This window comes from Dromiciops gliroides, chromosome 2 (assembly GCF_019393635.1).
Source record: "Dromiciops gliroides isolate mDroGli1 chromosome 2, mDroGli1.pri, whole genome shotgun sequence".
In the NCBI taxonomy this organism is placed as follows: Eukaryota; Metazoa; Chordata; class Mammalia; order Microbiotheria; family Microbiotheriidae; genus Dromiciops; species Dromiciops gliroides.
Window position 1 is genome coordinate 471691334 of NC_057862.1, and position 14330 is coordinate 471705663.

A 14330-nucleotide genomic window follows, 5' to 3' on the forward strand; every position below is an offset into this window, starting at 1 on the left:
GGAGCGCTGAGGGGAGAAGAGGAGGGGAAACCTCTCTGACGTGAAAAGGAAGGGAGGTGGGACAAAACTGTCTACACCTCACACTGACTGGCTAGGAGGGGCACCTCCCCTCCCGCTGTCGTCCACTTCGACCAATAGAATTCCAGCATCTGCTCAGCACCGCTAGCCAATTGGTTCGGATAAGGAGGGCGGGGCCCAGAGTTCGGTTGAGCTGCGGAGAGCCGCTGTGAGAGCAGCGCCTAGTCTAGCTGAGCCCAACAGAGCAGACAGAGTCTCCGGAACCGGAACCGGAGGCAGAACCGAAGCCGGACCTGCAGCGGAGGCTGAGGGGACCGAAGCCCGTACGTGAGTGAGCCAGAGGAGAGGGGAGAAAAGCGTGAAGGGGAGAGCGGAGTTGAGGCCGGTGGGGGAGCTGGAGAGGAGGCGGAGGGGCCAGGCTGGTTGTCCGGCCCATGTGTCCCGTCTCCCCCGCCCCCCCCCCCCACTCCGGCTTTGGGCCTTCCCCCTGAGCCCCGACGTAGCGGTATGGCCCACCCTCAGGTCGAGGGGGAGCAGCTCGCCTCATCTAGGGGGCCACCGGCTCCAACCGCCTCGCCCGCGGCTGTGACTGGCCTACCGGGCTTAGGGGACTGAGGCCTCGAACCATCGGTTGACCGTGGGCGTGGCCTCCTGCCCGCTGACAGCCCCGCGTGACGGGGGACGGACGCCCCGGGTCGCGCAGCCCCACCGTCCCGCTGCCGGGGAAGTGTCAGCGGGCCTGCCCCGAGACCCGGCGCTCCGTCCCCTTGCTCACTGCGGAGCCACCAGCTCCACATGTCTCGGGCTCCAGTTATGCCGAGCGCACCCCAGTGAGGTCAGCTCCGGACGAGCTGGGCTGCAAGGGGCCTCCAGGCTTTTGTTGGAGAGAACTCAGACCCTGCCCTAGCTTTGCGCTCTCGGCGCCCGGCCGGCAACACGTAACAAAACAGTGGCTGTCGAACGCCTTAGAGTTGTGCCTATGGTTTTTCGGTAGCAATCTCTCCATCAGGAAGCATTTATTAAGTGCCTACATTGTGCCAGATGTGTGGGGATTTAGAACGCAGACACTCAGGTAGAATTTTGTTGTGGTTCTTTTCCACTGCCGATGATCCCCACCACCACTCCCCCTCCATCCTGTCTCTGATCAGGATGTGGGTAGAGGGCAGTATTGAGGTAGGAATCCCTTCCCTTGGCCTGGTAGGGGTTCTTTGTATAGTAGTAGTTAAGGCTATGACCCGGGGCCCCCCTTTCCATAACGTGTATTCTTAAGTGGCCCCTTGGGGGTGGATCTCAGATCCTCATCCCAGCTGTTCATGCTCTCACCCTCTTACTTTGTACTTGATTTTTATTTATATATATATATTTTTTTTTTTTTGCATAGTTTCCACAAGAATTTATAAACTCCTTAAGGAAAGAGACTTCTTTTTTGTCTTTGTATCCCTACACCTCAGTAGATGTTTTAATAAATGCTTGTTGAATGGATTGATATTAATATTGGAATCTTGGACACCACATCTAGAAAGAAAAAAATCTTTGAGAGCCTGGCATTGATGAGGCATTGGCTATGACTTTCATTCTGTATTGCTTCATTGTGTTAAGCCAGAGTTCAGAATCTACTTATTAATCTCATTGTCTTTTGTGGGCTTCTGGCATGTGAATTCTAAAGGCAAAGATTCCTTTTGACACCTACCTGAAAGTCGTACTTCTCTACCAGTACTGGTCTATCAGTAACTGTTTTGCTTTTGTTGGAAGTAACTGGTCCTTGGAAACTTCATGGTAACCAATCATGTTTTATCACTAAGAATGATTTTTAGAGCCCATTTCTAGAAGAGGATTCAGGCTCAACAGAGTAAAGTCTAACTAAGCCAAGGATTTGAGAAGCAAATTTATCAAGCCAGTTAATACCCCCACTAGAAGGTGAAGCTAAGTTTGCTCTCCTACATCCTGAGAGACAAGATCACTTATAGGAATGACTCATAAGGACTTCCTTATCTTAAGCTTTTCAAAGGTGAAAGTGGGGGAACACGTTCATTCTTTTAGTTGCATTTCAGAGAGAGAGCAGAATGACCCCTCATCCCTAAGCCCCTGAAGAGGGCAATTACTTAGGGTAATCGAGACAGAAAAGTTATACAGTCCTTAATAGTCCTGACAATGCTGAACTTCTAAAACTTCCATAAAATAATGATAGGCAAAGATGGTAAATTAAAAAGAGTATCTTCAATCTAATGTCATTTTTTGTTAGTTTGTGATATTAAAAAGAAATCATATCAGATTGAGATTGAATATATATTTATAGAGATCTGCTTTCTAAAAAGAGATATGGGATAGATTCAGTCTACACTTTTAAAAATTCATAAACATTATGAGAGTAGCATATTTACTTTGTGGATAGCACTTTCAGTCTGTACAAGTCCTGTGTCAGTCAGCACTCTAGGTCTAAGTTCTTTTCAATCTTTAATTTCAAGGGTATGGAATCAGTTTAATAGTTACTATATTCTCTCTAGAAAAGTTGTTGAAGTTTAGAAGTTGAGAATCTTCTTTCCTAAATAAAGTCACTTTCCTATAATTTAAAGCCAGGTATTACTCATTCATTTAATAAGCATTTTTTAGGGGGGCAGGAGGGCAGGGCAGTGAGGGTTAAGTGACTTGCCCAGGGTCACACAGCTAGTAAGTGTCAAGTGTCTGAGGCTGGATTTGAACTCAAGTCCTCCTGAATCCAGGGCTGGTGCTTTATCCGCTGCTGTGCCACACTTAATAAGCATTTTTATTAAACTTTTAACTGTGTGCTACATTTAGCACCAGGGATTACAAAGGCAAAAACAAAGCAATTTTATCCTTCAAAGAATTTATATTGTTTGGGGGAAACAATACACAGAAAATTATGCTATCCTACTGTTGATGTGCATGGGAAGGAGGCCACTACAAATTTTGAAGTCATTTGAATTTCAAAGAGAAACCTCTATATCTGATTCAGGGATTCAGAGGCTACAGAGAGTTGGGATTTGTTGAACTATATATGGAGACTCATGACCAACCCTATATAGGAGACCACATACTTTTGGAATGGAAAACTAATGAACAGCCAAATCTTTACCAGGTATTTTGAATAGGCAGGAAATAGATTTATCTGTAGACCTAGATCCATAATGGAGCCCTAAATAGGCTGTACCCAGCCAGATATATTGCCTAAGGTTGACATCTCACTGGATATGTGAGTGATGTGATGTTTTTGAGCAACACCCATGTGTACCACACTGATATCACAGGACAAGGTGAGGTCATCAGGGATGAGATCATTGAACTGCCTACCAGTCACCTGGCTTTATGGAAGAATTTCTTCATGAATTGGCTGGACTAGTCCTTTGAGTGGGAGACATTTTTAATGAGAGGACTAGCCCTAGTTCTAGAATACTAATATTATTCCTATCTAGAGATTTGGAGTAGGGTGTCCCAGGTCTGCTTTGGGCTAGGTGAGTGGAGTAGTTAGTTACCTAGCTTAGGGGCTTGAATGGGAGCATTATATTGCTGGACCATAGACGATTGTCCTTAGACACTGGATATTGCCTAGGACACACCTTCAATCCTACTGATGAGGCTACACTCTGCCCTTGAGACTGTAAGGCTTGGGGCAGCTAGGTGGCACAGTGGATAGAGCACCGGCCCTGGAGTCAGGAGGACCTGAGTTCAAATCCAGCCTCAGACATTTGACACTTACTGGCTGTGTGACCCTGGGCAAATCACTTAACACCAATTGCCTCACCAAAAAAAAGAAAGAAAGAAAGAGACTGTAAGGCTTGTTGCCTGGACCCATCATCCCACCTAGGATAAGTTGGGTGTGACTGTTACTAGCAAGGTCAACCAGTCCTGTCTTTCCTATGGAATCTCATTACTGAGCACAAGTAAGAAAAGGTGAGGGTGGTAAAAAAAAAAAGTTCCAGATGGTTCTGTTCTCTTGAGAAGAACCAGAACCCTGCCACTTTATTGGGTCTGAGGAGTCACTGATTGAGTGTGGAAGATAAAGCTGCCATAATCCTTCGTGTATTTCTCTCTGGATCTCCATCCAAATTCAGCTGCAATGACAGCTCCTAGCTTCTCTTTCTAATGTTTGTAAGAACACTTAAATGGCCTAGGAAAAAAGGAGCTAGAATACATTATAGAGCAGGATTGGTTTTAACTTCAGAATTAGAGTTGGGAAAACTAGGAAGGAATATGTGGAAGTATTTGTTTTTTCTTGACTTATGGGGGAATTAGGATTTGTGGAATAAGGTGTCTGTGGATCCACTCCACAACTAAGGTCTAAATCTTACCTTTTCCCAACCTTTGCAGACCTAAGTGTTCATTCCAGCATGTCAGAGGGGGAGACCCAAACAGCACCCAGCAGTGGTTCAGACCCAAAAGCAGAATCCTCATCTTCAGCTCCAGGGTTGACTTCTGTGTCACCTCCAGTGACCTCCACAGCTTCAGCTGTTTCTCCAGAGGAAGAGGAAGAGAGTGAAGATGAGTCTGAGATCCTGGAAGAGTCACCCTGTGGGCGTTGGCAGAAGAGGAGAGAAGAGGTGAACTCATGAGGGGGCTTTAGTGGTGAAGGGAGGGTAAGAGGAAAAAACTGGGTAAAGGAGCCTCATAGGGCTTGACTAAATAGATAGGAGAGAGAGTTACATTACCATAAGTAGAAGGAGATGAATGTATAGGTTGAGTGTGATATATACTGTTTCCCCTGTGTGAATGAATAATAACTAGCAAATTATAGTTCACACACACACACACACACACACACACACACACACTTCTCACTTGGAGTTGTCTTTATCAGGTGAACCAACGGAATGTACCAGGCATTGACAGTGCTTACCTAGCAATGGATACAGAGGAGGGTGTGGAAGTTGTGTGGAATGAGGTGCAGTTCTCTGAGCGAAAGAACTATAAACTTCAGGAGGTGAGTAATACTGAATAGAATTGGTTGAGAAGAAAGAGGGCTTGAAGGAAAGTGTTTTAGCATCTGTGGAATGGATGTCGGGGAGCTGGCTGTGGGGGGCAAGGGGATAGCCTTGGGGGATGGGCTGGTATATGCTTAGGCAATAGGGCCTTGCAAGCACTGTCAGAATAATCTGAAGAAGGGGGTATGGAGAATTAAATGTAATCTATAAGATGGTTTCCTGAGTTCTCCCTTACTGTTCTCTGCCTACAGGAAAAAGTTCGTGCTGTATTTGATAATCTGATTCAGCTAGAACATCTCAACATTGTTAAATTCCACAAGTATTGGGCTGACATTAAGGAGAACAAGGCCAGGGTAAGGAATCTGTTCCTGCATTCTTTTAACCCCAATAGTGCAAGAAGATGAGCAGTTCCCTGTTTCTTTTTTCTACTCTACAGATGAGAACAAGATAGCTTGGAAACAGAACTGGGATCAGTAGGTGTGAAAGGTGGGAGGGGACTGGAAGTGAGGAGTGGTTCTGTGCAGGACTGTGACTTACCTATTGTCTGTGTAAATAGGGCTTTCCCAAGGCCAATAGTTGTCACTTTTGCTACCCACCAAAAAAAAAGTTTTTTATTTTTCTGTAAATTTTAACTGCTCTTCCGAACCAAAGGAGCAAAAAAACAACAAACTATTTAAGAGATAAGTGATTTTATTTTATTTTTTAAAATCTGGATTGCCTTCCCATATCTGATTTTTTTTTTAGACCACAAAATGGGTGAGGAATTCTGCCACTCAGAAGTTTTCACTGTGCCTTTTTCTTTTCTTTTCTTTTTTTTTACTACTACCCCTCAGGTGATTTTTATCACAGAATACATGTCATCTGGGAGTCTGAAACAATTTTTGAAGAAGACAAAGAAGAACCATAAGACCATGAATGAAAAGGTGTGGACAGAAAGTAATTAGGGGGCTGGGATGGGTTTGAAGTTTGAAGAATGTTATATTGACTCTGGGGTTGGAGGGGGTGAGACATTAAGTATGGAGGAGAGAGAGAGAGTGTGGTACCTGGTTTGAGTTATTAGGGATGAATGATGTGTTTACTTCTTATACCTGGTTGCTCCTGTCTTCTAGGCTTGGAAACGGTGGTGCACACAGATCCTCTCTGCTCTTAGGTAAGTGGTTTCTTGTTAGTTTCCTCCCATAGACTGCAAGGCATTGTTCTTTGCCTTTTCCCACCTCCCATTAGCCCTCTAATGCTATGTCTGGATGACAGTGGGTCATCCTTATCAAATTATTTTCAATTTTCCAGGCATAACACCATCTCCTACCTCTCTTTTATAGTACTTTTCCAATTATCTAAAGCATTTGGCATGGTGGAAAACCCAGAGTGTGGGGGCACCTTTCGTAATAACCAGCAGGGCTTTTCATGCTAGCTCCTTTATTCCCTGGGTTTCCCTGTCCCTAGTTTTCTAGTAGCCCCTCTAACAGCCCAGTGCCCCCACAGCTACCTGCACTCCTGTGACCCCCCAATCATCCATGGGAACCTGACCTGTGACACCATCTTCATCCAGCACAATGGACTCATCAAGATTGGCTCTGGTGAGGGGGAGGCTGAGGTTCAGGTCAGGGGAGTGGCAGGGGAAAATGGGAATCATGGGCTAAGGTGAAAGATAGGAAGAAAGCAGAGAAAACTCATGAAATGGGGAAAAAAGGTACAAATTAAGCTGGAGGGTAGATCATGGGCACGATAAACAGAGAGTCTTTTAAGGGAGAAGCATAGAGTAATTTCAACTAGAGCTTTTTTTGAGAGAATTAGCTTCACTTTGAGTGGGTGGGATTTATCAGACAGTTTGGGAAAGACTAGGTAATGAGGGTGTATCTGTTTAGAATGGGGATGGGCTGGTATATGCTTAGGCAGTAGGGCCTTGTAAGCCCTGTCAAAAGAGGTTCCAGACTGTGCCTGCTGTGAGTGCTGTCCACGTGCTATGTATCTGTGTGCAGTGTATTGCATTTCTGTGTGCTGTGTTGGTGTGCTGTTTGTGTGTCCATTCGTCTGGGGCTTGGCCGCTCCATCGCTCATGACTTCTCTCTGTTTTCCTCCCTCCCGCTTACGGGCTGCTCTGTTCCCAACAGTCTTTCATAGGATTTTTGCTAATGGTGAGAGCTCTCTTTGCCCCACCTGGGGCTCTGTCTGTGCTCCCCTTGCTCCCTTTGGGGCTGGCTACCCAAAGCATGCAATGATGGAGCAAGAACCTATTCCCTACTACCCTTATGCCTGCTTAGTTTACCGCCCCCATTAGTCATGTACTTGCTTGTCCCATTCATAACTTGCTTATTCCTTGTGGACTTTGTCTGGCTGGCCCACCTACCCCTTACATTCCTCAGACCCTATCATCAGGTTGGTCCCTTCCAAACCATGCTTCTCTGTGACTTGTGGCTGTTGTCTTATGACCTGAGTGACTCCAAAAATGGGCCCAGCCCTGGTTCCTCACTCAGCCCTGTGGCAGGCAGGATCTTGGGAAATTTGGGGGAAGGGGTGCAGGGCAGAAGGCTACTTTGGGGGGCCAGGGAATAAGAAGTAGGATGCGTTAAAGGTGGGATCATTATTCAAGGTTGTCAGCTCACTTCTGGACTTCAGTTTCTTTGGAGACTGTCAGCCAAGGGAGAGTAAGAAGAAAGCTATACACTTGTCATGCACTTGCAGTTCCTGCCTTTTTTCAGCAAAATTCCCAAGGTCCCCACCTTGACACAAGGGGAACAGAATGGACTGACTTCCTACTCTCCCATGTTGGCAGCTTAAGCTAGAAACTATAGAACAGAGGAGTGGGTAGGAGGAAGAAATTGGGGCACAACCAACACCAGACTTAGAGAACATTGAGATGGGGAGTGGGATGGACATAGGCAGTTAGCCTACTATTTTAGATAGCTGGAGGGCCCTTGGTAGAAGGCTTTCCATAAAAGACCAGACTACTGACCAACCCAAGGTCTCATATGGCTGTGGTGCCTTTGTGTCTATGTTGTCAGTGGGGAAAGAACACAGAATGAGGACCAGTAGGGCTAAGAGGAGGGGATGTACCTGTGTGACAGTGTGGATCCTATACAAAATAGTTCAGGGTGGGTAGGTGAGTGGACTGGGAATGGGACTCATAAAGGAAAGCTGGGCTTTGTCTGGGTTGGAGCTGTACATTCGTGATGACCACCAAATTGAAGATGCATCTCCCACTCCCAGTGGCTCCTGACACCATTAACAATCATGTGAAGACTTGTCGGGAAGAACAGAAGAATCTACACTTCTTTGCCCCTGAGTATGGAGGTGAGGGATCTTATTCACTTGTACTTCCAGCCCCTCACTTCCCTATCCCAGAATTCCTATATTACATTTGGCTTACTGGCATACAAGAAGTAAGCTGCGTCAGATTTCTAGTCCTTGTCCACATGGTGAACAAAATTCGGGGCTCTTTCAGCTTTCCATTTTTATCTACCCTAAGCCTTGTCTCTTTCCCAGAAGTCACTAACGTGACAACAGCAGTGGACATCTACTCCTTCGGCATGTGTGCATTGGAGGTGAGGATTCCATTAGGGATAAGATGAGGGAAAATGGATGAAGATCAGGCAGTCTCCTGAGGCCTGTGGGTCATATTGTCAACATGTAGATCCTTAGGCAGCATCTTTTTTCTACTTTGTTAAACCACCCCAGATGGCAGTGCTGGAGATTCAGGGAAATGGAGACTCATCTTATGTGCCACAGGAGGCTATCAGTAGTGCCATCCAGCTACTTGAGTACCCCACTTCAGAGGGTGAGCAACTTCAAGATTATTACTCTCAGTCCCTTTTCTGTTCAGTCATAGGTATAGCTTTATAGTTGGAAGGAGGCCATTTCATCTAACTCCCTCATTTTACAGATGAGACTGAGACACTGGGAGATTAACTTGCCCAAGTTCACATAACTAGTAGGCCTCAGAGGTCAAATTTAAGCCAGGTTCCCTGACTTCAGAGACATTGTGTTCTTTGATAATAACTACTAATAGCATTTACACATAAGTAATTAAGAGGTAGGTACTGTTCTTATTCCCATTTTACATATGGGGAAACTGAGGCTGAGAGCGATTAGGTAACTTGCCCAGGGTCTTAAAACTAGTAAATGTATGAGGTTAGATTTGGACTCATTTTTCTTACTCCAAATCTAGCACTTTAACCACTGTACCCCACCTACTGTCAACTTCATATTTCTAGGATTCCTTCCCTTAATTCTCTTATTTAGTATACCTACCCACTTGGATATATATCCTATATCAATTGTCCTAGAGTTTAATAAGAAGGGTGTGATTTGGTAGATGGAGAGGAATAATGGCAGAGATGAGGTGGAAGTGGACTAGAAAGGAACAAATGTGTGAGATGGTGAACCATGAGGAATTCAGTAGGTGAATGCTACAGAAACCAGAGATAAGGAGTACATAGGGAAAGACTGATGTCAATATTACTTGAGGTCAGTAGATTAGAATTTGGATCAGATAGATAGAGAATCAGGGATAATTTCAATGTTGAATGATGGGATTGGAATGAGGATGCTCAGTTCAGCCAACAAAGGCAAGGCAGTACCTGCCAGAGATTAAAAAAAAAAAAGTTTGTCTTTCAGAGGAAGCCTATATAAGAAATAGCAGTGGGATTGTATGAATAAATTTTAGGACAAAAAAAAATATTTCAGGAGCTGATGTTAATTCAGGGTCCCAAGATTGGGAAATGGGAATAGTGTCTGACTAGAATAGAGAATCTGGGTAGGGAAGTTACTGAAGAAGATATAGTCTTTTGTCCCATAATCTATTCCTTTTTTCTAACCTTAATTTCAGTTAAATATAGTAGATAGATGGAGGACCAACTATAACTAGATTTTGAACCTGGTGGTAAAAAAAGATTGGAAACCTTAAAGAGGATAAGTTTTCCATAAAAGGTGAAAACCAGCTAAGTGTAGAATCAAGAAAGAAGCTAGGAGAGGAACATTAAATAGCAAGAAAATTGCTAAGAATTTGAAAGGTGAGATTCATAGAATTTGGGAGTCAACTAAGAAGAATGAGTTTATTGAGGGATGGTAGAGGACAGAGCTTTTGTGACTTGACTTGCAAAGGAATATGAGAGAAGTGAAAGTTGTTGAGAAATCTTGGGACTAAGAACCAGAAAAATAAGAAGTGGGAGCATGAATAGAGAATCTAACTCCCTCCATTCTTTAGGAGTTCATTCAAAAATGCCTGCAACCTGAGCCTGCTCGTCGACCTACAGCCAGAGAACTACTTTTCCACCCTGCACTGTTTGAAGTGCCCTCACTCAAACTGCTTGCTGCACATTGCATTGTGGGACATCAACGTAAGTTTTGCTTAGGATCTCCTTCCATTCTAGTGCCCCTATAGTTATGCCACTATGACAGCAACATGAATTCTATTCTTCCCTCAAGGGATTGTTTTTGTAAACACTCCTTGTCCTCTGTCCATAGCATTATGTGTTCCCAATATGTGACAAATACCACCTTTTTGTTCTCCCCCTGTTTATTATCCTTATAACTCTTCTGGGGGAAAAGCCCTTTTTGATGTCTTTGCTTCTTATTCCTCCGATAACCTTCCACTCTGAACCACTTATCCATGTCCTCCAGACCTCATACCAGAAAATGCCCTGGAGGAGATCACCAAGAATATGGACACCAATGCTGTACTGGCAGAAATTCCTCCAGGACCTGGGAGGGAACTTTATCGGACCTTGTGAGTGACTATGAGGTGTTGAGGGTGGTTGAGCACCAAGATGTAAGATACCGTGTAGTGCTGTTGGTTACAGTACAGTACTGTACAGAGACAATGGAATTTCCACTCCAATGGGACCAGAGAGGAGAGACATATGCAAAAATATTTTAATGAAGTGAGAGAATAGAAAGGCCTACCAGGTCCATGTAAGGCACCTATGAAAGATTTGAGGAGGGAGAGAAATCACTTTTACCTCAGGGTGGGATATGAGGGAAGAAAACTTCATGGAGGAAGGTGAAAGCAGGCTTAGGCCTTGATAGAAGGGGCCTCAGAGGCTCAAGATTGCAAGGAAAGAGTTCATTCCAGGCATGGGGGATAGTGGGAGAGCTTGGCAAATGGGCATTCTATTTTGTCTACAAGCTGTCTGAATGTTTTATAAGCTGTCTAGTTGAATTTATGTGTGGAGGCTAAAAAGGGGATTCTCTAAGGATCATGAAATGTTTCACAAGAGTGGTTTTATTTGAGTGTGTGAATAACTTTGCCTTTCCCTTTTTTTCCTCTTAAGGTATTCTCAGTCACCAGCTCTGGAATTGGATAAGTTCCTTGAAGATGTAAGGTGAGAGGAGAAAAACAGTATTCTTGGGGAAGAAGGGCCATGGGAAGCCAGTGGAGCCCTTTGGATTTCTTATTTAACATACTTAATCTCACTCCAGAAATGGTATCTATCCCCTAACGGCCTTTGGGTTACCTCGGCCCCAACAGCCCCAACAAGAGGAGGTGACTTCACCTGTAGTGCCCCCATCTGTGAAGACTCCAACACCTGAGCCAGCTGAAGTAGAGACTCGTAAGGTGAGGAGAAGGCCAGAGTATTTGTGTGGTATTATAGTTCAGTCACTGGATTTGGAATTAGAAGCTCTAGGTTTTAAATCTGGATTCTGCCCCATTATTGACTTTGGGCATGTCACTTCATGTCTATAAAACTTCAGCTTCATCTCTAAAATGGGTGATAATATTTATATTTTTTAAGACTCAAATGACATTTAGGTAAAGTGTTATATGAATGTTAGCTCATCTGGAAGGTGAAGGTGATTTGTGATGAAATGGAAATATCTTTGAATTTTACAGGAAATCTCAATTGACATATTAGAATTACAGACTTTTTGATTGTAAGGTACCATCTAGTTCAACTCCAAAACCTATTTTGGACAGCTCTATAATCAGGAAATTCTTATATTAAACTTAAATCTACCTGTTGGCAAGCAACACCCCTTTTTCCTAGGCCTACATACCCTCTGAGGTTTTGGCATTTTTATGTATGATAGTCCTTCAGATACTAAGACAGATGTCCTATTTCCCCTTGAGTAAGTGGTAGTATGTCTCAGGGGAAGATCCTAGAGAGAGATTTCAGGTAAAGAGGTTCCTTGGAGTTAACACTTTTCTACCCTTTCCCCCCCTCCCCCCCAGGTAGTGCTGATGCAGTGCAACATTGAATCAGTAGAGGAAGGAGTCAAACACCATGTGAGTCCCAGGGGACAGAGCTACTGGGGGCTGGGGGAGAATTGGGCTCCTTCCCTTTCCTGACTTTGCTGTATTTCAGCTGACACTCCTGCTCAAACTTGAGGACAAATTGAATCGGCATTTGAGTTGTGACTTGCTGCCGAGTGAGTATTGCTTCTTTTTTCCTCCATACCTCTCTTTTCCCCTCAGTAAATAAACAATCTTTGCCTTTTGAAAGACCTTCAATCCTGGTAGGAAAGGTTCATTCTGTGTGTGTTTGTTTATTTATTTAGAATTTCCTCCAAGTTACTTGTAAAAAACCCACATTTTTTCATAATGATTTTTTAAAAACTTTGTGTTATGTAAAGAATTGTTATTTGAGGTTTTTATGCCTCAGCACGCATTGGCCTGGGGCTCCGAAAACTGCACAGTGCTCCACCCACTGGTTGTAGCCAGGGCTCTGGCACCTCATGTGTGGCCCACCACTAGCCAACACCTACATGGGCCTGGCAAAATTATGATGATTGGAAGCCTAGTGAGGCCAGTCATGTGACTGTCAGAGCGGCCATCCCATTGGCTGGGGCTACGTGGGGTATTTCTAGGTTTGGGGGAGGAGAATTGGGCATTCTAGGTGGAAGCTGGAAAGCGACAGGCTTTCTGCTACATATTTTCAGCTGATTCCTGGGCAGTGGTATTTTTTCAGGTATTATAATTTCCCTTTCCCCATTTTATTTCCTTTTCTTTGATCATCCTACTGATCCTGTTTGTGTGGTTTTTTTTTAAGTTCGTTCTTGTTAAAATAAATCTTGTTCTGTTTTGAGAGAGGCCACCAGTCTCCTTCCTTGCCCCAGTATTGCGGTGAGCCGCTTAGCTAGCACTCCCCAATTAAAAATTGGTCCCCACAGTTACAAATTTTCTTCCTCCCTCCTCATCCCTCCTTAAAAAATAAAGCAATTCAGTATAAGTTATACATGCACAGTCATGCAAAACATCTCCACATTAGTCAGGTTGTGAAAGAAAACAAAGTAACTTAAGAAAGAGGCACTAACAAAAAATTATACTTCAATCTGTATTCATATACCATCAGTTCTTTCTCTGTAGATGGATTACATTTTTCATAAGTCCTTCTGATAGCATCTAGCTCATCATTTCTTTCACAATTACTATTGCTAACTGCATTATCCTCCATTCTATTCACTCCCCTTGATATTTACTCTATTTTCTATCTTCTTTCATTCACCCTAACATTCTGTGTAAAAGGGAGATTAAACCTAGTCCTCTTTAGCCTTTTATTGGGATTATGGGAGGAAGGATAACTTTCTTCCCAGCCAATTTAATCAGTCCTACGCTTGAGAAATTTTAGAGTTGCATTTTCTTCTTTGGCCCTCATAGCCCTCATAGGCATGTTTTTAGTTCACCTCCATAAGAATGTATTTTTTCCTCTCCCACTTCTAGATGAAAACATCCCAGAGTTGGCTGCAGAGCTAGTGCAGTTGGGCTTCATCAGTGAGGTGAGGTTTTCTTCCTTTTTCCTGGCTTCATTTTGACCTTACCCCCCTCACTTCAGACCTCACCTTGATTTCTCCCTCCTTAGGCTGACCAGAGTCGCCTGACTTCTCTGCTGGAGGAGACTCTAAACAAGTTCAATTTTGCCAGGAACAGCACCCTCAACTCAGCTGCTGTCACCGTCTCTTCCTAGTGCTTACTTCAATGTCCGGGGCTGTGACTGTCATCAGACCTGCTGCAGCCTCTTCTACCCCGCCCCCTCCCCTCTGGGAGTCAGTATTACCCAGTGCAGCCCCTTCTCCCCTTATTATTTAAGAGGGGGGGGCGGCAGGCTCTGGTTTTGAGCACCATCACTCCCCTTCCCTTTTTCTTCCTCTTCCCCTGCACTTTGTTTACTTGTTTTGCACAGAACTGAGCCGGGGGGTACTTCAGCTGCTCTTTCCCCCGGTGGAGGGGCATTAGAGTGGCCGATTTGCCTTCTGGCGTTCCGCCAGCTTCCCTGAGCCTGCCCAGCCTGTGCTGGAAAGAGGTTGGGGCAGAGGAAGCTGATTACACAATCCCGCTAGGGAGGACTGGTCTGGAGAGGTGGGAGGGTGCTGCAGTGTGGCCCCTTGGGGCTGTGTGACTCAGTTGCTGCTGTAATAAAGTCTACTTTTGCTAACGTCTGA

General features: G+C 44.5%; 1 protein-coding gene across 1 annotated transcript; it reads left to right on the forward strand.

The window, feature by feature from the left end:
* Window positions 1-200: 200 nt before the first annotated feature.
* Window positions 201-14323, forward strand: NRBP1 (nuclear receptor binding protein 1). The gene is given in 20 exon segments (XM_043983240.1): window positions 201-341; window positions 4345-4574; window positions 4832-4954; window positions 5207-5308; window positions 5789-5878; window positions 6065-6105; window positions 6438-6532; window positions 7067-7090; window positions 8163-8246; window positions 8439-8497; window positions 8631-8714; window positions 8716-8730; window positions 10159-10291; window positions 10575-10680; window positions 11225-11275; window positions 11373-11508; window positions 12124-12177; window positions 12257-12320; window positions 13612-13667; window positions 13751-14323. Coding segments are annotated over 19 exon segments (1632 nt in total). The 5' UTR covers window positions 201-341; window positions 4345-4364; the 3' UTR covers window positions 13856-14323.
* The last annotated feature ends 7 nt before the right edge of the window (window positions 14324-14330 follow it).